Source organism: Pan troglodytes, chromosome 7 (assembly GCF_028858775.2).
Source record: "Pan troglodytes isolate AG18354 chromosome 7, NHGRI_mPanTro3-v2.0_pri, whole genome shotgun sequence".
Lineage (NCBI taxonomy): Eukaryota > Metazoa > Chordata > Mammalia > Primates > Hominidae > Pan > Pan troglodytes.
This window is the reverse complement of record NC_072405.2, coordinates 17,314,452-17,339,804: the sequence shown is the minus strand read 5'-3', so window position 1 is coordinate 17,339,804 and position 25,353 is coordinate 17,314,452. Positions and strand designations below refer to the sequence as shown.

Below are 25,353 nucleotides of genomic sequence, written 5' to 3'. Positions count from 1 at the left end.
AGCTGGGTCCAAGGCGCTGGTTCTCAAATTCCGCTGCATATTGCAATCACCTGGGAGCTTTTTAACCTCCAAACGCCCAGGCTGCCCCCGGACCAAATGACAGAATCTCCGGGGCTGGGGGGACGGGGACGGAGAAGCCCAGACCTAAGTATTTTTTTAAGCTCTTAAAGCGATTCCAGTGTGCTGTGAAGGTTGGACCCACGGTGTGGTCTCTGGACAAAGCAGCCCCCACTCCAGACCTACCGAACCAGGGAATCTGCATTTTAACAGGATCCCCAAGTGACTTGCAGGCGCCTTCGGTTTGGGAGAAACAACTCTAAGGTGTCTTCTGACATTAAGAATCTGTGATTTTGTGAAATCTATCTCGTTTTGTTTAGCGGGCTAGCCAGGCGCCGTTTTTTTCAGCTTCTCCTTTGACTTGATCCCTGAAGATGGCTCTGCCTCTGGCGCGCTTGAAATATGTCGACTAGGTCATGATCACCGTGCATTCTGCTCAGCGTAGTCTCCCCGCCTGAAGTGTTATTAATGCAATCTAAAATGACTACGGTTCTGTGGTCTACCGAACTGCCCACGGAGGTAGGGGTTTCAGACTTTTGGCATCTCAAGAGACTTGAGATTACCGAGACCACCATACCCCCAGAGACGTGACGAGATGGGATCAAGGCCACGGGGGACCAGAATGCTGACCCAGGCAACCTGTCCCTGCCTCGTTGCCCTTTGTAATACTCCTTATCATATCATGAGGAGCTATTTTCCGTTCTCCACAAACTTGGTGGTGGATGGAAGAGGATATCAAGCTCGCCTTGAGTGGGATTGAGGTAGGGGGCGGGTCTCAGACACCAGACCAGATTGAGGACAAACTAAAGCAAGGTCAGGGCCAAAGCAGCTTTCCATCAGATAGGACCACCAGGGTGCCACGTCAGTTTACCGTTGCCATGGCAATACCAGGGAGTTACCGCCCCTTACCATGGCAGTAACCCAATAATTACCACCCCTTCCCTAGAAATTTCTGCATAAACCGCCCCTTAATCTGTATGCAATTAAAAGTGTGTGTGTGTATGTATATGTGTGTGTGTGTATGTATGTATGTGTATGTATGTGTGTGTGTATGTATATGTATGTATGTGTGTGTATATATATATATATAACTGCAAAACTGCCCTGAGCTGCTGCTCTCTGCCTATGGGGGAGCCCTGCTCTGCAGGAGCAGTCACGGAGCTGTAACCCTGCCTCTTCAATAAAGCTGTTTTCTTCTACCTCTGGCTTGCCCTTGAATTCTTTCTTGGGCAAAGCCAAGAACCCTCCTGGTGGAAGCTCCACTTTGGGGCTCACCTGCCCTGCATCAGGATTACAGGTGGGAGCGCTGCGGAGTAGAGCGATCCGCTGATACTGCCTCTGGTCTGCATTGGGGAATGGCGGGCGGTCGGGCGGGGGCACAGACCATAGCTTCAACCTTTGTTCTTGGGGATTCCAGGGACTGAAAAGTGGGTGGTTGCTGGCTACCTATCATCTACTTCCTCTCTTCCCCATGCAAAGAGGCTGAAGTGAATGGCGTCAGTCCTCGCCCTCCTCAGTCAAGGAGCAGACACTATCTGAGATTTAAATCCTGTCCCCACCAGCAGAGGCCCTCTGAGGCCAGTCCCGGGACCCAGGGACACTGCCAAGGGCTTCCTGGCTCTAGGACCGCCTTGGGTTTCTGCCCCTTCAGGCTGCTTCTCCAGTCCTCCCAGTGAGCCTGTGTCCTCCTCAGACCCTTTGGCTTCTGTCTGCAAAGTAAGTTTCTGTCCTAAATTACGGAGTGATAATATTCAGAATTTCTCTCCATTTTCACGGTTGAGATTTTGGCGCTAAAATCACAAACCCAAATAAAAAAATAAATAAGAACAAATAGCCTCTAGTCTATATTCATATAAATAAATAACTGAATGAGTGACTAAATAGGGGGAAGGGGCAACTCTTTTTTTTCTTCGAGGCAAGATCTCACTCTCGCCCAGGCTGGAGGGCAGTGACATGATCTCAGCTCACTGCAGCCTGGCCGACAACTCTTTCTTGCAGAATTTCAATTAATACATGTGGAAGGAATGAGAGACATGGCAAATCACCACTGAAACACTACTGCAATCATTGCTGCAGGCAGGGTCCCCACATGTGGCAAAATTAGCTAGGAAAGCCTAAGGAGAAGCAGGATATTTGCATAGTCTCAAAGCATCTCTCCCAAAATAGATGTTTATCAATAACAAAGGGAAAAATAGTAACTTTGCAGTGAAAAAAACTGGCATCACCACCTTAACCACGTGACCCAGGTTTACCTCTCCAGAAACGTGTTGACAGAGGAGGCGCTGGGAAGAGCGCAGCACCCTGGAGGTTTTCCTGCCCAACAATGCACAATCTCATTATGAGAAAACATTAGACAACCCAAATGGAGGAACATTCCTACAAGATAACTGACCAGTACCCTTCAGAAGTCTCAAGGTCACAAAAGACAGGAAGACTGAGGAACTGTCACGTGAAATCCTGGATTAGATCTTGGGACAGAAAAAGAGCATCAGTGGAAAAACCAGTGAAACACGAATAAACTTTCTAGTTTAGTTCATAGTACAGTGCCCTTTTTACTTCCTTATAGATTACTTCTCCATTAGAGTTGTACTACAGTTATGTAAGAGGTTAATATAAGGGGGCACTGGGTGAAGGGTTCAAAGGAACTGTACTATTTTTGCAACCTTGTCTGTCTAAAATGATGTTGCCCAGGCATGGTGGCTCAAGCCTGTAATCCCAGCACTTTGGGAGGCTGAGGCAAGTGGATCACTTGAGGTCAGGAGTTTGAGACCAGCCTGGCCAACATGGTGAAACTCTGTCTCTACTAAAAAAAAAAAAAAAAAAAAAAAAAAAAAAAATTAGTCAGGCTTAGTGCCACGTGCCTGCAATCCCAGCTACTTGGGAGGCTGAGGCATAAGAATCGCTTGAACCTGGGAGGCAGAGGTTTCAGTGAGCCAAGATCGCACCACTGCACTCCAGCCTAGGTGACAGAGCAAGACTCCATCTCAAGAAAGAAAACTAACAAAAAAGATCTTAAAATAAAAACTTTTAAAAGTATCTTGATAAGAAAAAAAAAGTAAAATTTGTTACTAGGTAAAAATGACTAAAGAGCTTCCTGACAAATGTTCATATGTAAAATTTCACTTGGGAAAAATATACTTTGTAGAAATAATGACCACGAAAGTAGACTGACAATGGGAGAAATGGTTTAAACCTGCAAGGAGCAAAATCACTGGATATTGAATCAAATCTTTGTTGCAAAATTTAATAGAAAGTAATGAATTACAAATAAAATTCAGTAAAAGAAAAAGGAAAAGGAGGGAAAATGAAATCACTCATAGAAAATCGATTACAGGCTTAAATTTCTAAATGAAAAGATTTTTTTCTTCTTATGCAATTAGAGAATGTGAATACATTTGTGACAATAAGTTGCTAAACAGGACATACCAAAACATTCTGTTTTAGTTTGTTCGCTTAAGATACCTAGATGTATGGTTCAGGAAGAATGGACAAAATATGCAAATTCCATGCTTCATTTCAAGATCCCACAGTGCTTTAAAATATGAAGGGAGAGGCTTGTTTCTGTATAAGGTCTAATAGCATTGCCTGGACAGGGAATTATGCCCAGAATGACTAAAGAAATTAAGCCCCAGGGAACATGCAAGTAAATTACATCATCAAGCCACAACTTCTGTCCTTAGTTATTTAATGAAAAAGTAAATAAATAAATAAAAGCACCAGGTCTCCCCTTCCAGTTGCAGGAGTAGAGGGTCTAGAACGATAATGTTCCATACAATAGTCACTAGCCACATAGGGCTATTAAATCCTTGCAACGTAGCTAGTTTGAACTGAAATGTGCTCTCAAACACCAGATTTTGAAGATATGGCGTTTAAAAATGTGACTATCTGTTAATGAATTTCATATTGTATGTTAAATGGAAAATATTTTTAGTAAGTTAAATAAAACATATTACAATTCATTTCACCTGTTTTTTTACTCTTGTGTGATTAATAGAAATTTTTAAATTATATATATGGCTCATATTAGATTCCCACAGAACAGCACTGACCCAGAAATTCTGAGAGAAAGTTCTGTAGGCTATGGACACCCTCTTTCTCCGTTATTTGTAGAAGGCCATCCTTGACACTTCATTGGTCTAAGAATTACTTAGACCCTTGAAGATTTCCACCTTCCAGCAGAAGCAATGAAAGCAATGCTGGTAACATCTAAAATAAAAATCCAAGCCATGTCCTGTAATTCACAACCTCCTTCTAGAGAGAAATTACTATTTATGAAACAAAACAAAACAAAACAAAAAACTGCTTCATGGACTCTTTGATTACGACTTGCTCTGATAAGCTAGTTACCTACTAACCTCCACCTCTTGGTTGACTGCTGATGGTTAGGAAGCTGGTGACGTTGAACCAGACTTTTCCTTTAAACATTTAGCCTAACAATTATTACCAAGTCCAGTAGTTATCAAACTGTGGCATGTAACAGAATCACCTGCAGAGCTTGTTAAAACACAGATTTCTGGTCCCTACGCCAGAGTTTTTTATTCAGTAGGGATAGGGTGGGGTCTGAGGGTGTATTTCTAGCGAGTTTCCAGATGAGGCTCATGTTGCTGGCCCAGAGACCATGCTCTGTGGACTGTTGCCCTAATAATTCACCTTTCGCATGAAATGTCCCTATCTAGAGTAAACCTTTGAATTGGCCTATTAGAGATCTTCTCCCAGTATACAAGATTGTAATTAAATGTTGGCACATAGCCATAAACAAATTATCTGACAAAACTTCTGTAACCCAAGTTTGTCTGGGCATGGCACGTGATAAGACATAAGCCAGTCTCTCTTTGTGTCCTGCAGTTTCTGTCTCGTTGTCATTGTAATGGTTAATTTTCTATATCGACTTGACTGGGCCACAGGGTTTCCAGATATTTCTGGATGAGATTTGCATTCACAGTAGTGGACTGAATGAAGGAGAGTGCCCTCCCCAACGTGGGTGGGTCTTATCCAAGCCATTGAAGGCCTGACTAGAACAAAAGACAGGGTAAGAGAGAATTCACTGGCTCTGCCTGATGGTCACTGGGACGTTGGTCTTTTCCTGCCTTTAGACTTGGACTCAAACTGGAAATTAGACCATCGGCTCTCCTAATGCTCGGTCCTTCGGACTCATGCCGCAACACATCATCAGCTCTCCACGGTCTCCAACTTGTAAATCTTGAGACTTCTCAAACTTCATGACCACATGGCCCAATTCCTTATCCCTCTCTGGAGAAGGTAACACAGTCATTAAATGAATCTTAAAATTCTGACAGATAGGGAAGTCACCTTGATTTGAGCAAATCTCCAGAGTTAGCATTAGAAAACACTTTCTTGGCTAGGTGCAGTGACTCATGCCTGTAATCCCAGCACTTCGGGAATCCAAGGCAGGAAGATTGCTTGAGCCCAGGAGTTCAAGACCAGGCTGGACAACATGGCAAAACCCCATCTCTACAAAAAATGCAAATAAATAAATAAAAAGAAAGAGAAAAATAAGGCCAGGTGCCATGGCTCATGCCTGTAGCCTGTAACCTCAGCACCTTGGGAGGCCAAGGTGGGTGAATCACCTGAGGTCAGGAGTTCGAGACCAGCCTCACCAACATGGTCTCTGCTAAAATTACAAAAATTAGCCAGGCATGGTGGCTGGGACCTGTAATCCCAGCTACTCGGGAGGCTGAGGCAGGAGAATCACTTGAACCTGGGAGGCAGAGGTTGCAATGAGCCGAGATCACACCATTGCACTCCAGCCCAGGCAACAAGAGGGAAACTCTGCCCCTCCCCCACCCTGCAAAAAAAAAAAAAAAAAGGAACAAAGAAAAATAAGCCAGGTGTGGTGGTGCACACCTGTGGTTCTAGCTACTTGGGAGGCTGAGGTGTGAGGATAAATTGAACCCAGGGAGGTCGAGGCTGCAGTGAGTCATGATCATGCCATTACACTCCAGCCTGGGTGACAAGACGGAAACTCCGTCTCAAAAAAACAGGAAAGCAAAGCAAAGCAAAGCCAGGTGTGGTGGTACACACCTGTGGTCCTAGCTACTTGGGAGGCTGAGGTGGGAGGATCAATTGAGCCCAGGGAGGTCGAGGCTGCAGTGAGCCATGATCATGCCACTGCACACCAGCCTGGGCAATAGAGGGAGACCCTGTCTCAATAATAATAATAATTTCTTGATGAGAAAACTTGATATATGCATGATATTTACTGAATATTTGTATTTATGAACAGACTCAAAACATCCACCAGGTCAAAATGGTAATACAATGTGCCCTTTACTTACACTTCACTTCTTAGCCCTTGTTGGTACCCCATACCCAACAGAGATCCTTTCCCCTAAAAAAGGGGAAATCCCCCTCCAGCAGGCCCCTGGAGAAGCCTTCCCCCCACCACGCAGCCAGGCAACCATTGCTTCTCAATGCAGGTAGAAGACTTAGCTACATGGATACCTCCAGCACCATGATGTCCAATGCATGAGTCACATGGCCCAAGGCAGCGAGCTGCTTGTATGGCAGCTAGAACTCACTGCAAAGCCTCCTCTTGATCTTTGAGGCCCACCTCAAAACTGGCGGCCTTTCAAGTCACCTGATAAATAGATCCAGTGGTATTCTCATGAGTGAATCTGCTGTCTATGAAATAGAAGAGGCCTAACCAAGTGCTGTGCCTGTCTCTTAGAGGTAGGAGGTGCAAGCTTGAATAAGTTAATGGCTTTATCTTGAAAAGGATGCCACAGCATGCCCAGACCACCAGACCTCCAAAAACTCCACCAATGTGGCAGGCCCCTGAATCTTTTCTAGGTCTATCTTCCATTCTCTGGAATTCATGAGTCTTACCGAGGCACCCAACGTACTCACCACTTCTGCTCCCCAGCTCTGACAAACGTGATTCACCAACATAGGGAGCAGCCTGATGTTCCAGAGCAGAGGTCAGCAAACTTTCTGTAAGGGAACAGATTGTAAATACTCTATTTTATTGTCACAGCTACTCACCTCTGCCGTCATAGAGTGAAAGCAGCCATAGACATTACTGTACATAAGCAAAGGAGTGTGTCTGTTCGAATAAAACTTTATTTACAAAAACAGGCAGCGGGCCAGATTTGGCCTACAGATCTGAGTTTGCTGATCCCTGTTCTATAGAATAGCCAAATGATTAAGGACCCTTTGGACTGTATTGTGATAGAGAATGAATAATTATTAAAGGCCTGGGGCCATATCATGAATGTATACTGACTCTTCCAAGGGAATAGTTTCTGAAAAGAACACATTTGCCAGATAAATAGTATACCAATTGTCAGAGGCTTTGTAGGTGTGTTCTAGTAAAGGTGCAACATCTGGGCCTAGCAGCTGTTTGATTGGAGCTACCACTTAATTAAGATTATAATAGATCACTATCAACCACCATGACCTAACTGGATTTGCAGGGGTCAGACTGATGAATTAAAAAGAAATGTTAAGGGGATTGACACCCCTGCATCCTTTAGTCCTGGAGAATGGTGCCAGTCTCTGCCACTGTGACATGGCCTTGCACAGGGGGCACACAATGTCCTATAACCTGGACACTATATGACCCTACTCTAAAAGCAGTCATGGTGGCATCAGGAGTCCCACGGCATTATCAGTTCAGATGTTATATCTAACAGCCCTCAAAAGAGCTATGGATTCCCTTCTTCCCAGCATAAAATTATTCTGGTAAATGACCACGTGTCTCTTTGGAGAAGGATTGAGGGAAATTGCTACTGTCTAAAGTTGCCATGGTGTTGCAGAGTCACTCCTTAAAAGGAACTACCTCTCCTCAATCCGCAGACTCTGGGTCTTAGAATATTTCAGATTTAGAAACTGAGCAAAAAATGTAATTTTTCATCGTGCCAGCTGACATCAGCCTTCAACTCACCCATTCTTAATCATATTTTGTATAAGGCAAAGCAGTGACCTCATTGGCTGCCAGTCTCATCCATATGAATGCCATGGTCTATTGGCCATTGCCACAGATCGCTGTGGAAAAGGTTCCCCTGGTCACCATTCCAGCTTTGCTTCCCATTACAGGAATTATGTCTACCTTTCCACTGAAGATTAATTGTTGCCATCTGTCCTCTGCTATTCTGAAATTCTATCCTCACCATCGACACTATGGAGCCCGGTTCAATAGAGCCACTTCCCCTACAACGAACTCCAGCCTACAAAGGTCACCAACACTGAGCTTCCCAACAAGGCCAGGGCCACCTCACTAGCACATTTCTTATTGCTATTATGATGGGAAGACCTCTGGACACTCCGGAGAACAACAGAAGCTGGTCCATATAATGAATTCATGCAATCATACCCACCTCCACGTGCCTTTTGACTCATTCTTCAATACTCTGCCGAGGAAGTTCTGGCATCCCTACCTCATTTACTAAAGACCATCATTTTTCCAAGCATCAGCTCCAGATGTCCTTGCCAGGACGCTAAATTCTGAGTCATGGGACAGTGTCTCCAAATCATTGCTCCTCCTTTCCCAATCTTTTCCCCACAAGTCCCAATGCTCCCTCAAGATCCATTCCCAGACATGTTCTCCTTGGACATATTAGCCAGGTCCTGAAGCTGCTGTGAACAATTCCTTGGGGAACTACAGCAGGAACCATTTGAGATTTGATTCTATTTATATTCATTGTCATAGAATCCTTGAGAGGTGGTGGCAGTAAATCCTAGGAGGACAGGTACTATCTTGTGAAGACTCAACCTCAAGAGTGACATCAAGAAGATAGCAGAGTAGGAAGTGACAGGAATCTGTCTCTCTACCTTTACCGGAGCACATGAATTCAGTCACTGGTACCTAGAATGCAATGAGAGATATGGCAAATGTGTTAAAAATTTATTTTCTCAAGGATCATGAGAAATAGTTTGCTTTTCCCTAGCAGGACCGAGCCTACTTTCACAGTTTTGCCCCAGGGCTATGTGAACACTCCTGGTCTCTGCCATACATAGAATGCAGAAATCTCAATTGTTTTGACATTCTTAGACTATCACACCGGACCACTTCATTGAATACATGAAGCTGATTGGATCTGATGAACAGGAAGTGACAAGTACCTGAGATGTCTGAGGAAGACATATGCAAGGCAGAGGGTAGAGGAAAAACCCCACAAAAATTCAGGGCCCTGCCAGTTTGATGAAGTTATTGGTGAGTGATGGTCTGGAGAATGTTAAGACATCCAAGGTGAAAGAGAAGTTACTGCACCTTGTACCACCTATTACTAAAAACCAAGTGCAGTGATGCATCATGAGCCTTTTTGGATTTTGGAGGCAACATATGTCACATTTGAGTATACTTCTTAGAGCTACTTAAGTTACTATAAAGTAACCCATTAGTCTGCTTGTTCTGAGTGGCTACGAGAGCAAGAGAAGTCTAGGCAACAAGTCTAGAATGCAGTGCAAGCTGCATTGCTACTCAGCGATCTAGTGATATTTGGTGTCTGTGGCAAGGAAGAATGCTGTATGTAGCCTCTGACAAGTCCCAGTAGATAACAGTCCAGAACTCTAAGATTTTGCAGCAAAACAACGCCCCCTTCTGCAGATTACCATTTTCTCTTTGAAAAACAGCTTCTGGCTTGCTATTAGACCATGAGTCATCAAGAACTCCTGCAACCTGAGGTACTCATTATGAACTGGGAGTTATCTGACTTTCCAAGCTAAACAGTTGGATGCATACAATAGCAATCCATCCCAAGTGGAAATGGTATAGTGGATGGTGCTTGAGCAAGTCCAGAATGCACTAGAAAGTTGTATGTGCAGGTGATTCCGATCCCTTTCACACTTACTTCTGCTGCATTGCCTGCTCTCGTTTAGCTGGCATCACTGGCGTCCTGAAGATTTCCTTATGACCAGCACACAGAGGAAGAAAAATATTGGACCTGTTGAGCAGAAATATTCCAAATAACTTTAAGGGTATATTTGCTTACTTTCCTGGCATTGGAGATGGCCAAAAGTACTTATCTACATCAATTCATGGACAGTGAATAATGGTTTGGCTGGCTGCCCAGGAAATTGTAAAGAACAAGATTGGAAGGTTAATGTCAAGGAAGACTAAAGAAGTATTTTAAATACACCTTTCAGACTGGGCATAGAGTGTGAAGATTTTATATTTCGGTGTGAATGTTCACCAAAGGGAATCTGAGACAGAGGAGGTTTTCAATAATCAGGTGGACACGCTGACACAGCCTATGGGTCATAGAGCCAAAGGATCAGTCAGCCTCTTTCTCCAGCCACCCCAGGTCCTGGTTAATGGAACCAAATACAAAGTAGTCATGTGGTAGGGATGGAGGCTATGCATAGACTCAGCAACATGGACTTCCTCTGGGCAAGACCAGTCTGGCTACTGCCACTGCTCACTACCCAACCTATCAACACCAGAATCTAATGCTGAGCTCTTGATATGGCACTCTTTTCTGAGGGTTGGAAGCAGCCAGCCACCTGGTAGAAGGTTGATTACATTGTACCTCTTTTATCATGAAGGAGTGATTTGTCCTCACCAAAATGTATATATTCTGTATGCAGCTATGCATTCCTTGTCTGAAATACTTCTGCTATCTGAGGATAGAATGTTATTCACTACCATGGTATTTCTTGTGAGTTTAATTGTGTCCTCCCCCCAACTTCACGTGTTGAAGTCCGAACTCCCAGAACATAACCTTATTTGGAAATAGGGTTATTGCAGATGTAATTAGTTGAGATGAGGTCATTAGGGTGAGATATAATCCAGTAAGACTAGAAAATAAAAGGGGAAATTTGAACACAGAGACATGCACACAGGGAGTATGCCATGTATAGATGAAGGCAGAGATCAAGGTAATGCTACTACAGGCCAATTAATGCCACAGACTGCCAGCAAAGTACCAGAAGCTAGGCAAGAAATACGGTCTTGATTAACGTGGCTTTATAATAAATCTTGAAGTTGAGTATTGTCAGTCCTCAACTTTGTTCTTCTCCTTCAATATTGTGCTGGCTATTATGGGTTTTGCTTCTCATAAACTTCAGAAGAAGTTTGTCACTATCCACAAAATAAGATTTTGATTGAGATTGCATGGAATCTAGATCAAGATGGGAAGCACTGATATCTTGACAATATTGATTCGTCCCATCCATGAACATAGAATATCTCTATATTTATTTAGTTCATCTCTGATTTCCTTCATCAGAACTTCGTAGCTTTCTTCATGTAGATTTTGTATATATTTTGTTAGATTTATATCTAAGTACTTAATTTTGGGGAGCTGCTAATGTAAATGATATTTTTAAATGTCAAATTTCATTTGTTCGTTGCTGACAGATAGGAAAGCAATTGAATTTTGTAAATTAACCATGCACCCTGCAACCTTGCTATAACTGTTTATTAGTTCTAGGAGATTATGGTTGCTTATTTTAGACTTTCTACATAGAAAATCATATCATCTGTGAACAAAGAGTTTTGTTTCTTCCTTCCCAATCTGTATACTTTTTATTTTCTGTTTCTGTCTTATTGCATTAGTTATAATTTCCCATACAATGTTGAAAGGAGTGGTGAGAGTGCACATGCTTGTCTTGTTCCTGATATTAGCAGGCAAGCTTCTCACCATTAAGTATGTTAGCTGCAGAATTTTTAAAAGATGTTCTTTGTCAAACTGAGGAAGTTCCACTCTATTCCTAGTTTATTAAGAGTTTTAGCATAAAGTTTTGGATTTTGTGAAAAGCTTTTTCTGCATTTACTGATATGACCATGTGGTTTTTATTCTTTAGTCTGTTGATGTTATGGATTACATTAACTGACTGGCTGAACTGAAGGCTGATTTAACATTTAACATTTAAATCAGCCTTGCATACATGGGACATCATTCTTTTTTCCATTCCGTCATTGTCTGCCTTCTGATTGAAAAGTGATTACATTTAATGTAATCACTGATAAGGACTTCTGCTGTTTTCTTACTTCTTTCCTGTATGTTTTGTTACTTTCTTGCCCCTCATTTTCCCCATAACAACTGTCTTTTGTGCTTAGTTTATTTATTTTTGGTAGTGATATCTTTTGATTCCCTTCTCATTTCTTCTTGTGTTTTCCATAGATATTTTCCTTGTGGTTACCATAAGCATTACACATAACAACCTAAAGTTTAAACAGTCTAATCTAAACTTATTCCAAGTTAACTTTAATAGTATAGAAAAACGTATGCCTATACAGCTCTATCCCACGCCCTTTGTTATTGATATCCCAAATCTTTATACATTGAGTGCTCAATAACATTTATTTTTATGCCTGTCTTTTGATTCCTTAGAAAATAAAAAGTGGAGTTACAAGCCAAAATTACATTAATACTGTTTTTTTATATTTGCCATTGTATTTACTTTACCAGTGTCTTAGTCCATTTTTCTGCTACTATAACAGAGTACTACAGACTGGATAATTTATATACAAGTTTATCTGGCTCAAGGCTCTGGAAGCTGGGAAGTCCAAGAGCATGGTGCCAGCATCTGGTGAGGGCGTTTGTGCTGCCTCATCCCATGGCAAAAGGTGGAAGGACAAGACAGTGTGTGAGACAGAAAAGGATCGGGGCTGAATTTCAGAATCTTTATCAGGAACCCACTTCCATGATAACTAACTCACTCCCATGATAATGGCATTAATCCATATATGAGGGCAGAGCCCTTATGACCTAATCATCTCTTAAAGGTTCCACCTCTTAATACCATCACAATGGCAATTAAATTTCAACATGCATTTTAGAGGGGACATTCAAACCATAGCAACCAGAAATATTTATTTCTTCACTCAGGTTTGAGTTACTGTCTACCATCCTTTCATTTCACCTTCAATGACTCCCTTTAGCATTTCTTGTATGGCAAATCTACTGGTAACAAGCTCCCTAACATAGATTTATAATTGCTTTTTTATGTTTTTGTCTTTTAATTCCTATGGAAAATAAAAACTGATGTTATAAACTAAAGTTATAATAATACTGGTTTTTATATTTGCCCTAGAATTTATCTGTCGTGGAGATATTTTTCTTCACATGGGTTCAAGTTACTGTCTAGTGTTCTTTCATCTCACTGAAGGACCCCCTTTAGCATTTCTTGTCAGGCATATCTCACAGTAACAAGCTCCGTAAGCTTTTTAAAAATCTAGGCATGTCTTAATTTCTCCCTTATTTTTTGAAGGACAGTTTTTCTGGATATATAATTCTCAGTTGACAGGTTATTTTCTTTCAACATTTAAAGTATATCATCCCATTGTCTTCTGGCCTCCATTAATTCTAATTAAAAATTAGTTGATAATCTCATTTAGGATCCCTTGTAATGTGATGAGTTGATTCTCTTGCTACTTTCAAGATTCTTTGTGATTTTTGACAGTTTTCATATACTGTGTCTTGGTATGAATCTCTTTGAGTTTATGGTATTAGAGGTTGTTGTAGAGGCTTCTTGGATTTGTAGACTTATGTCTTTCATCAAATCTGGGGTGTTTTCAGCCCTCATTTTTAAAACACTTTTTTGCTTTTTTCTAGGACTCTCATAAACCATATGTTGGTCCACTTGATGGTATCCTACAAGTCTTGAAGTCTATTCACTATTTTTATTATTTTTCTTTATGCTCCTCAGAGTGGATAATTTCAATAATTCTATCTTCAAATTTGCTGATCCTTTCTTCTGCCTGATCAAAAACTCTACGGAAGGCTGGGCGTGGTGGCTAATGCCTGCAATCCCAGCATTTTGGGAGGCCGAGGCGGGTAGATCACGAGGTCAGGAGTTTGAGACCAGCCTGGCAAACATAGTGAAACCTCGTCTCTACTAAAAATACAAAAATTAGCTGCGTGTGGTGGCATGCACCTGTAATCTCAGCTACTTGGGAGGCTGATGTAGGAGAACTGCTTGAACCCAGAAGGCGGATGTTACAGTGAGCTGAGATCATGCCACTGCACTCCAGCCTGTGTGACAGAGCAAGATTCTGTCTCAGAAAAAAAAAAGCAAAAAACAAAAAACAAACAAACTCTATCGAACCCTTCTAGTGAATTTCTCATCTCAGTTGTCGCACGTTTCAGCTACAAAATTTCTACCTGGTTCCTTTCTATAATTTTTATATTTTTATTGATATTCTCATTTTGTTCAAACATCATTTCTCTGATTTCATTTAGTTGTCTTTTAACTCTTTGTGCATATTTAAGACAATTGTTTAGTCTTTGTCTAGTAAGTCCAAAGTCTGGGATTCCTTAAGGATAGTTCAATTAATTTTATTCCTGTAAATGAGCCAGATTTCTCATTTGTTTGCATGCTTTGTGATATTTTTATTATAACTGAACATCTCAATATTATAATGTGCTATGGAAGTTAGACTTTCACCCTTTCCTAGGGTTTATTATTATAATTTTTTTTTTTTTGTCTTCAGTCTTTGCCTTTATTTATCCCTGTCCCTCCCAACCCCCAGGCTCCCAAGTTCTATCTCACTCCTCCACCTTCCCTGTCCTCTCACAGCTGAGGTTCCGGGCTGTAATGATGGCAATGCTGCCCAGCACAATCCCTGCCCCCATGATGTCAGAAGGTGCCACAGTCTCATGGAGCACATAATACTGCAGTATAAGGGCCACCACCACCTCGGAATGCAGGACAGCGCACACCAGGGCAGGGTGGGCCTTGGTGACCGCATAGCCCACACATGTGAAGGAGACCAAGGCGAGGATCCCCACTGCCCCCACACAACTCCAACTCAGGAGGTCACTGGGCAACACGGGGGTCTGCAGCACAAAGAGGCCTGGCACAGAGCCCAGCAGCCCCACCAAGCCAGATAGGAAGGCCACTGTTGGGAGGCAGGAGGGAAAGTGCAGAGAACGATACACCAGAAGCCCCAGGGACAGCGCCAGGCCTCCCAGGAAAGCCTGCACATAGCCCAGGGCGGTGTAGACACCCATGGTCCCCTCCTGTAGTGTCCAGAGTCCAGGTCCCACAATGATGATTAGTCCTAGGATGCTGCCCAACAGTCCACACCAGTCGTAGCCACTGAGACCCTGGCTCTCAAGGCAGAGGGTGAGGATGGCGGAGCAGACGGTGGAAGAACCTTTGCGAACAGTGGCAGCGTTGCCAGCGGGCACCACCTGAACCGCACTGTAGGCACATCCAATGCTGAGGACGTTGAGCAGGGCACAGAAGCAGGCCCGGCCTCGGATGTCAGGAGGTCCCAGAAGGGGGTCGCCATGCAGTTTAAGTGGCAGGGCAATAGGGAGGTGGAAGAGGCATCGACAGATGAGCAGCTCCAGCGAGGGCAGGTTGGAAGCCTGGTAAGCCATACGAGAAAGGGGGCCCACGAAGCCAGCAGGCAGGCCCCCACCCAGCAGGGCCACCAGCAGACCATTGGTGGCATCAGAGGGCTGGCAGCGCTGGCACCAGCGGAGGCTGGGTGGAGCGGAGGGCGGCGATGGGTGTGTGGAGTCAGGCAGGTTGAAGTAGGGGTGACTGCCAGCCATCTTTCCTTGGACTTTCTCCTCTCCTCCTGGCTCAGGGAGCCTGGGCCCCTCAGAGCTCCAGCCATTGTGACCTCATTGGAGTGGGGGTGGGGTTCTTCCCTGGAACTCTCCTGAGGTGGTAGCACACCTATTTTCCCACTGAGTCCAACTCTGCTTCTTTTCTTTCTTTTTTTTTTTTTAATTGATCATTCTTGGGTGTTTCTCACAGAGAGGGATTTGGCAGGGTCATAGGACAATAGTGCAGGGAAGGTCAGCAGATAAACAAGTGAACAAAGGTCTCTGGTTTTCCTAGGCAGAGGACCCTGTGGCCCTCCGCAGTGTTTGCGTCCCTGGATACTTGAGATTAGGGAGTGGTGATGACTCTTAACGAGCATGCTGCCTTCAAGCATCTGTTTAACAAAGCACATCTTGCACCGCCCTTAATCCATTTAACCATGAGTGGACACAGCACATGCCCCAGAGAGCACAGGGCTGGGGGCAAGGTCACAGATCAACAGCATCCCAAGGCAGAAGAACCCCTCCCAGTACAGAACAAAATGAAGTCTCCCATGTCTACTTCTTTCTACACAGACACAGCAACAATCTGATTTCTCTATCTTTTCCCCACCTTTCCCCCTTTTCTATTCCAGAAAACCGCCATCGTCATCATGGCCCGTTCTCAATGAGCTGTTGGGTACACCTCCCAGATGGGGTGGTGGCCTGGCAGAGGGGCTCCTCACTTCCCAGGAGGGGCGGCCGGGCAGAGGCGCCCCCCACCTCCCTCCCAGACGGGGCGGCTGGCCGGGCGGGGGCTGACCCCTCAACTCCCTCCTGGATGGGGTGGCTGCCGGGCGGAGAGGCTCCTCACTTCCCAGACGGGGTGGCTGCCGGGCAGAGGGGCTCCTCACTTCCCAGACGGGACGGCTGCCGGGCGGAGGGGCTCCTCACTTCTCAGACGGTGCGGCTGCCGGGCAGAGGGGCTCCTCACTTCTCAGACGGTGCGGCTGCCGGGCAGAGGGGCTCCTCACTTCTCAGATGGGGCAGCTACCGGGTGGAGGGGCAGCTGCCGGGTGGAGGGGCTCCTCACTTCTCAGATGGGGCAGCCAGGCAGAGGCGCTCACCTCCCAGATGGGGTCGCGGCCGGGCAGAGGCGCTCCCCACATCTCAGACGATGGGCAGCCGGGCAGACGCTCCTCACTTCCTAGACGGGATGGCGGCCGGGAAGAGGCGCTCCTCACTTCCCAGACTGGGCAGCCGGGCAGAGGAGCTCCTCACATCCCAGACGATGGGCGGCCAGGCGGAGACGCTCCTCACTTCCCAGATGGGGTGGCGGCCGGGCAGAGGCTGCAATCTCAGCACTTTGGGAGGCCAAGGCAGGCGGCTGGGAGGTGGAGATTGTAGCTAGCCGAGATCATGCCACTGCACTCCAGCCTGGGCAACATTGAGCACTGAGTGAACCAGACTCCGTCTGCAATCCCGGCACCTCGGGAGGCCGAGGCTGGCGGATCACTCGCGGTTAGGAGCTGGAGACCAGCCCGGCCAACACAGCAAAACCCCGTCTCCACCAAAAAAATACGAAAAACAGTCAGGCGTGGCGGCGCGCGCCTGCAATCACAGGCACTCGGCAGGCTGAGGCAGGAGAATCATGCAGGGAGGTTGCAGTGAGCCGAGATGGCAGCAGTACAGTCCAGCTTCAGCTCGGCATCAGAGGGAGACCGTGGAAAGAGAGGAAGAGGGAGACCGTGGGGAAAGGGAGAGAGGGAGAGAGGGAGAGAGGGAGAGGGAGAGGGGGAGAGGGAGAGGGAGAGTGAGAGGGAAAGGGAGCGGGAGCTATTATTATAATTATTGAAGGATGTAGTTGTCTATACATTCAGTTACTTTTCAATGTTAACATCAGACAAACCTAAATACAAAATAAGTGATCTGCTTTCTTTCTTTTTTTTAAGTCAGAATCTGTCTCTGTTATACAGATTCTGTTATACAGCATGCATGCATGCTGGCATGCAATGGCATGATCATAGCTCACTGTATCCTGGAACTCCTGGGCTCAAGTGATCTTCCCACTCCAGCTTCTGAGTAGCAAGGACTGCAGATGAGCACCATCATGCCTAGCTAATTTTTTAATTTTTTGTAAAGACACGGTCTTGTTATGTTTCCCATGCTGGTTTCGAACTCCTGGCCCTATGTGATCCTCCCGCCTCAGCCTTCCAGTGATTAACACAGACATATAGACCAATGGAAGAGAATAGAGTGCACAGAAATAAATATGCATATGGTCAAATAATCTTCAACAAAAATAACAAGACCACACAATGGGAAAAGGACAGTCTCTTCAACAAAGTGTTGGGAAAAACTGAATATCCATATGCAAATAATGAAATTGGGCCCTTACCTTACACGATATACAAAAATTAATGCAGAATGGATTAAGATCTAAATGTAAGATTTTAAACTATAAAACTCCTAAGACTGCTTTTTCCCTCCAACAGTGGTGCTGTTTCTGGATGGATCATATCAGAAGGCACATGATGTTGATATGTCCCATTACTAATGATGTTAACTTTTCCTGAGATAAGGTGATATCTACCAGTTCCTTTCACTATAAAGTTAGTATTTTCTCCTTTGTAACTAGTAAGTATTTTGTGTAAGGCTATTTGGAGATTATATTCTGTTCTTCACTAACTTTCACCTGCTAGTTTTGCCATTCACTGTTAGGCATTGCCTAAGTCAATGATTACTGTAATAATATGCCAAATAGTGGCTTTTTAATTCCATTTTCTTTCCACATTTAATAGCTGGCATTCTACTCTAAGAAAGAGCTTTCCTTTTACCGTCATTGAGTCATGTGTTTATATTAATACATACTAAATCAATATGTAGAATACATACTCCTAATTCTTGGGAGATTCCTGTGAAGTATTTAGAAGAAAGGGTCACAATGTCTGCAGCTAACTCGGATGTTTCAGCAAAATAACAGTGTAACACACACACACACACACGTGGTATTAAAGCAAATGTGGAAAATTTTACCAATCATTCAATCTAGGAACAATCTAGGGAGATCAGTGTACTATTTTGCAGCCTTTTTGCACATCCCAATTTTTTCAAAATGTAAGGTAAAAAATATATAGATTTAATTGAAACACCATCCAAACCTTCACCAATATTTGAAAAAAAAATTAAAATAAGCCCACAGATTTAATTTATTAGCACTTAAATATATTCAGATTGTATTACCATCGTCTATAGAAATTTAACATTAGCCATCTGTGCAACTGTCCTCTGAGGCAGAGGAACACCATACGCAAATATTACACACTAAGAACAGTACCACATTCGACAAGACTCTTTCTTGATTCAGTAAACCAAGCTTGACAAACCGGCCAACCCAAGGTGAATGATTACAGTTATAGGGTACAGGGGAAATTATCACCTAGTGAATATTACAAACAATATTAAAATGTTACACAGACTTACAAAAGTTCTGCTTTTTTTTTCCCTAAGACTATATGTATATGTGTGTGTGTGTATACACAGGTTCACAATATGGAAACCTGTACCTTACAGCACTCTTGAGGTTTCAGCAAAGCATACATTATAGACATATTTGCCATACAGTGCAATTTTATTGTATAAGCCATGAATAATAGTGCACTTAAATCCTAGAGTCACATTCAAATATTATCAAGAGAACAATCCAAATACCCGGCTATTGAAGAAATACACATTCTTTGTTTTTATAAACTAAGTTCTGCAAGTACAACATTTTTTTGTGTAGATGGTATTAGATCAGTAAGGTTTTAAACAATGAGATTTAGGGTGCATTTTGTAGAATAATTCACCTCTCCAAAGATAACGTGCATTTTAAAAGTGAAGCAAATGTCTTGGCCAGACAAACACAGGCAGTGTTGTACAACTCAGTTTTATTACAAATCACAAATATAGTTAATCCTTAGACCTGCAGACGGTTAAAGAGAATGGCTCTAGAAGTCAGTAAACTCTCATCAGAATTACTTTGCAGGACAATGTAGCGTTTACAGTGAGCCTCATTATCTTCCACTAAATTGGGCACGAATTACTCTTCCACAGTGTAGTTCAAGAGCTGGAACATTAAGTTTCTTAAAAAGGATTTAGATAACAGGTTCAGGCATTTTAATACCCAGTCCTAGAATTTCACAGGGTCTCTTCTGGGACTATTGGTTTAAAGGCAGATGCTGTGGACAGTGGATTATAAAGACCAAGTGAAGGTAGAAGTAATTTTATTCAAGAAAATAAAACTGATACCATAAGAAAGTTATAGTATCAGTATATATTTTATCATCTGAGAATAAATGTAAATGGAGAAATGAGTCTTATTTATTTATTTATTTTTTTGAGATGGAGTCTTGCTCTTTCGCCCAGGCTGGAGTGCAGTGGTGCGATCTCGGCTCACTGCAAGCTCTGCCTCCCGGGTTCACACCATTCTCCTGCCTCAGCCTCCTGAGTAGCTGGGACTACAGGCGCCCGCCACCACGCCTGGCTAATTTTTTGTATTTTTAGTAGAAATGGGGTTTCACCGTGTTAGCCAGGATGGTCTCAATCTCCTGACCTCATGATCCGCCCGCCTTGGCCTCCCAAAGTGCTGGGATTACAGGCGTAAGCCACCATGCCCAGCCTATAATGTTTTTAAAGATGATGGGTAACATAAAAATACTATGTGGTAATAACTTAGAATACTAGGTCTGGAGGAGGAGAACAGGCCTAGCCCATGTGAAAGAATAAGCAGTAGCTAATCTATGTGGTCTTGAGGTATAGTATAAACCTGGAAAGTTCTCTGAACCTCTTCAGTTCTGAGGGTTGCCCAATTAAAACAACAACAACAACAACAAAACTTTATCAGATGTACTGAATGACTTCATTCTCTGATAAATTTCAAAGCTTCCAGAACAGAGGATCAACTATTGTAACTATTGCCCATTTCTCGTCCAGGAAATACCTTTCTGATAAAGAGTGCTCATAAAACACTTGTGTCGTTTTCATTCATTCTATCTAGAAGTGGGCAAATACCAAAATCTTTATCCCAGATTAAGGTCGGATAATAAGTTAACCTGATGACCTACTTTAGACTGACAATTCAAACAGCTATCCCTGAAACCAGACAACTACAAGAGTTATGCCTTGAAGCAGATCTTTCAAAGTGCAACGAAACATTACTCCTGTTTTTCACTTGAGGAGACTAAATTATGGTCATAACTTTTCCATGATACTGATTTTTTATTTAACATAAACCAAATACTGACTGAATCAAAGACTAAAACCCCACAAAATTTCATCCTTTACAACAAAAAGCAATAAAATCCCACTCCTAAATCAGGCCTCAAAGTTCAAAGAAATGTTTAAAAATCCCCCATATGGGATTTGACATGAATGTCTATTACTGTCCCCCCGAAGTCTTCTCAAAAATCACTTTAAAATCTTGCTTTGAGACCCTAAGTTTTCTTGGAAATAAAATACATTTATAGATTGTTTTAAACCTACTGAATTTTACTATTTCTGCTTGCTTTCTTCCCATTTAATAAAATCAAAATAAAAAATTTTGACCAAATAAATATTTATTGAAAGGTCCTGCCACCAAAAAAGCTTCAGGTTTTTAAAAACATATAATCAAACAACAATGTTCTTCTGATTAAAAAAAAAAAGTACTTATTTAAATCTGAGGATCCTTATATGTTCAATAGAGGATTGTGGTGATCCTTTGTATTTTAAAAATATTCTTTGTGAGGCCTACTTTACGTATCTCCTGTATAAAAACCAGCTTTCACTCCACATGAATAGAGAAGATGCTGAATACGCAGGAATCTGATTATCCCTCACGTGATTATTACTGGCCCCTCTGGGGCAATCTGCTTGCTCACTCATTCTGCCACCATTCTCTTCATTCAAGCGTTTAATACCACATTTATCAAAGGCAACTCTCTGATGCAATGTTTAACAAGTGTCTTCTCAGGAGTGTATCCGTGTCATTTATTCTTCTCATCCAAGTAAGCACGAACTTAACAGTACTACTAAAAATCTTCTTCAAATTATATTGATAATGGACTTATTTTTGACCGTTTTTGGATTTGGGAAAACTCTAATATTTGGATTACCAAATAACACTTTTGTAGATGCACTGATACCGAAGTTTATTTTTACAACCTGTAAACAGATCTGAAGTTTGAACAATCCCTAATTATAAATTAATACTAAAATGCAAACTTGCCAAAACAGTATAGATTGTTGTCTCAGTGAGACAGAGAAAACGAAATGCGAATACCGTGCTATGACTGTACTCTGGCTCGCACAGCAAATGTGCATCAGGAAGATGGGTCTACCTTGATGGTACATCATCTCTCCATGACCAGACCTAATACAAACTCCCTCGCAAGTTTCCACCCATGGAAGCCCTATGGCCGATCAACAGAAGCAGTGGGAGTCACTTCAGGCTTTTTCTTTACTTAGACACAGGGTCTCGCTCTGTTGCTCAGGCTGGAGTGGACTGATGCGATCATAGCTCACTGCAGCCTCAACCTCCTAGGCTCAAGGGATCCTTCTGCCTCAGCTTTCCTAGTGGCTGGGACTATAGGCACACACCACCACACCAGCCTAATGGGAGTCACTTCTAAAGAAAACTCTCTAGATGGTTTTCCTTATATGCCTGTTAGCTGAGAAGAAAAGGCTCCTTCATATACAATCTTGAGACAAAAAGAGAAGAAAACAAAAAGCTCAGCTGTATTAACAGACATAGCAAGCAATTCTGAGGGAGCACAAAAAAGTGAGGCTGTTTCCTTTTTTTTTTTTTTTTAACAAAACTAAGATGGACATTTCACACAATGCAGAGCTACGAGAACATCTCTAATGCACCTTGCCATGGGATTTTAATGCCACAAGGTTCATAACTACAGCAAAGAAATAAGTCAAAAATAAACTGAGCTTAAAGAAGGCGGCAGGCCAATTTTCCCAAAAAGACTGTGGACTGTGGGCTGCTGTGTAGCCTTTGCTACAAGGCTGAGGAAGCAGAAGAATGATGAATTGGGCAACTGGTGATGAAAAGTATTTGCCATTTTCAAAGGCTTCTCAGTGTGGCCAAAGATTTTGCTAGTCAATTTTTTAAAAATTGTATTTTTAGCTCAACACACAGCTCTAAAGCAGGGTTCAGTGTAGCGTGTTCTCTACCGAAATGGTTATATACAGATGGTATGGAAATGGTTTTAAAGATTACTCATAAACTATCCTTTTAAAGAAAAACTAGACTCGGTCATATTTGTTAAAATGAGCAATGTCACCAAACAGAAATGTAGGTGGGAAATACTGAACTACAAACATTTGGAGTTGCAGGCATAGACTAGCAGAGCATGAATAGTCATCACTGTTTCTATAACACTGAAACACTCAAATCTGTTTCTGAGGTTTAAAACACAGAGCTATATTATATTCATAAACTTCCCCCTCAAGTTATATTTGCCTAACACATAATGGACAGATCAATAGAGCCAAAGCAAATTTGCAAAAGGCTCAGGTCAACATGAAAATTTTAACCTTAGTATTAGTAAACTCTTAGAATACTTACAAATTAAAAAAACACACAATAAAACACACATACACATATAAACCAGTGCAATAAGAACTTTAGACAAGGGCAGTGCATCTCTGGTTTAAGAAAACCTATTTGTAGCTTGATTATAACAAATTAACTCTACTCTAGATGATGGTTTAATTTTACAAGCAGCATTTGAAACACATTGTATATGTATGCTCAAAACCTGAAAACCAATTCACCAGTAACAATTCTCAATCAGTAACAAATTCCTACTTTAATTGTATATTGCACATACTTTTAGTGTCTACGTTAAAATAAATTTAACTCTTCTTAATGTAAATATCGGAGGACCATACCTGTTGCCCTTGTAGAAATAATTTACCTTGAATAACAGATTTTCCTTTCTTGACAAACAAGAATGAGAATAGATTTCAGCTTCGTTATTTCAAAACTATTTTAAAGAAAATGGCTATTTTTTGTGGCGAAGACACTGGAAATGGATTGTTAAACACAAAATCCTTGGTTTATCCATTGTTGCCATTTTGAAAAACATTTCTATGGTCAGAGTGTTTAGAAGTCTGACCCTTTTTTCAAACCACCAAATAGTCCCTAGAGAGATTAGCTGTCTCCTTGACTGCTCTAGAATGCTGTTTGGAGAGTGGACACAGAGAAAAAGCTTTGGATAAAATGGCATGAAACACAAATGGCATTAAATAGGTCATCTATTTCACGTAAAAATAAAATGACTAGCACCTCCTTCAGGCTCCCAAAGTGACAGGCCCTAACAGGCCACATGAAACATGGTTTATGATAGTAAGTTTCATTATTCATACAGTATTGAGAAATCCATTACATTAGAGGGGTCCCACATCTAAAGCCTTCACTTCAAGGCTACCGTGTAAAAGTGAACTGAAGGGCACAAGGAGAGAACGGCGGACACAGGCCCAAGAAGGTCCTTGCGAAGGGTGCGAGGAGACCTTTCAGGGACTCTCCTGCATCCCGTCCTCTGTTTCCAGTTCTGCCAACTGCCTTCTAAGGATATTGACTTTTGCTTGTAATTCTTTATTATATTCAATGATGTTAACCATTTCTTCATATGCTTCATCCAAATACTTAGAGGATCTATTCCAACGTAGGAAAATACCTATTGAATCCAGGAATGGAAAACAGAAGGAAGAAAGGTATATACAATGGATTAAAATTACATTTGTGGATAAGATGTAATTTATGTATTATACATTCTTTTTTCTTTTGTTGCCACAACTCACATCTGTATTTTATTATACTCTAAAATATACAGGAATCTTGAGGTACTGAAAAGGATGCAATTGAATACAATATTTGAGAAGTCACTACTTGTATGTACATGCTCATTGATTCTTCAGAAATATCCCACAAAATTATCAAATAGATCCAAATACCATTTTATGATATATTCAAGAAAACAAGATGATAATTTACAATGTCATAAACTTTCCAATTTCACAATATAAATCATTTATTTTTATAATTATAGAATATTGCTCAGACATGTAAGATCCCTTAAATGTGTGAAGCCATTTTCACCTGAAAAGTGACAACTACAGTAAAAGCAGAACCACATACGTTGTTATTTGAAAGCCTGAACTGTAGCCCACGTGCTTACACGCCTCTCTCCCTGTTACTTGAGAGGCAATCTTTCAATTCTGCAGGCAATTGCTTCTTTCCCCAAATAATAATAATTATCCTTTTATTATGAACCAAAAGGAAATATTTTCTCCTCTCCATAGCCCTATGTTAACTGTATCATACCACAATAATGCCTTACAGTTACTCAAGTAAGGAGGCACGAAAATCTTCCAGGCTGCACCATGTCAGTGGATGGCAAGTTCACAAAGGTTTTATGATTCATTAAAACACTCTCTACAAACCAAACTGCCATGGGTCCTAATGAGCCCTTCTATGCAGCTCCCAACATCAGGCTGTATCAGAAAGGGAAAGCAGAACCACAGCGTAAAGCCTGACCCACCCATGTTGATTTTTCTAATTCGGGAATTTCTAAATATTAATGGTTAGCTGTGATGTAAATGTAAACAGCAGAGAGACATTTTAAGGCCGAAGAGCAGTCTTATTCAATATAGATGCCTACCATAGGATTTTACCTAATAGAGAGCTTCTTCTTCTCCCAGCTCTAGGTTGAGGAGCAGGAAACACATAATGAAACTCCGGCATGACAGTACTTAATCCACAGAACAAGGATTTCATCCCATCACTTATCTCTAAGCTCCACAAGGAGGTTTGGTACAAAGCAAT

The 25,353-nt window shown here is 42.2% G+C and overlaps 2 protein-coding genes across 5 annotated transcripts in view; both read right to left on the bottom strand.

Annotated features, from left to right (window-relative positions):
- Positions 1–3,293: 3,293 nt before the first annotated feature.
- MTMR9 (myotubularin related protein 9) overlaps positions 3,294–25,353 on the bottom strand; it is a 59,421-nt gene continuing 37,361 nt past the window's right edge. The window contains exons 10-12 of one of the 4 annotated variants that reach the window (XR_010159158.1): positions 9,867–9,959; positions 8,394–8,881; positions 3,294–7,008 (exon numbers count right to left, since the gene is read on the bottom strand). Coding sequence is in view for 3 of the 4 variants with exons in the window: in XM_001138621.8 (XP_001138621.1) it covers positions 24,042–24,205 (164 nt within the window). In the remaining variant the exon portion in view is untranslated. Of the gene's footprint in view, positions 7,009–7,121; positions 8,882–9,866; positions 9,960–19,107; positions 24,206–25,353 lie in introns of those variants that run through there. The other 3 variants (XM_016959090.4, XM_001138621.8, XM_003954192.6) reach the window with 3 other exon arrangements.
- On the bottom strand, positions 14,508–15,524 carry SLC35G5 (solute carrier family 35 member G5). The gene has a single exon (NM_001080786.1). It carries the CDS (start codon positions 15,522–15,524, stop codon positions 14,508–14,510), a length of 1,017 nt encoding a protein of 338 aa, NP_001074255.1.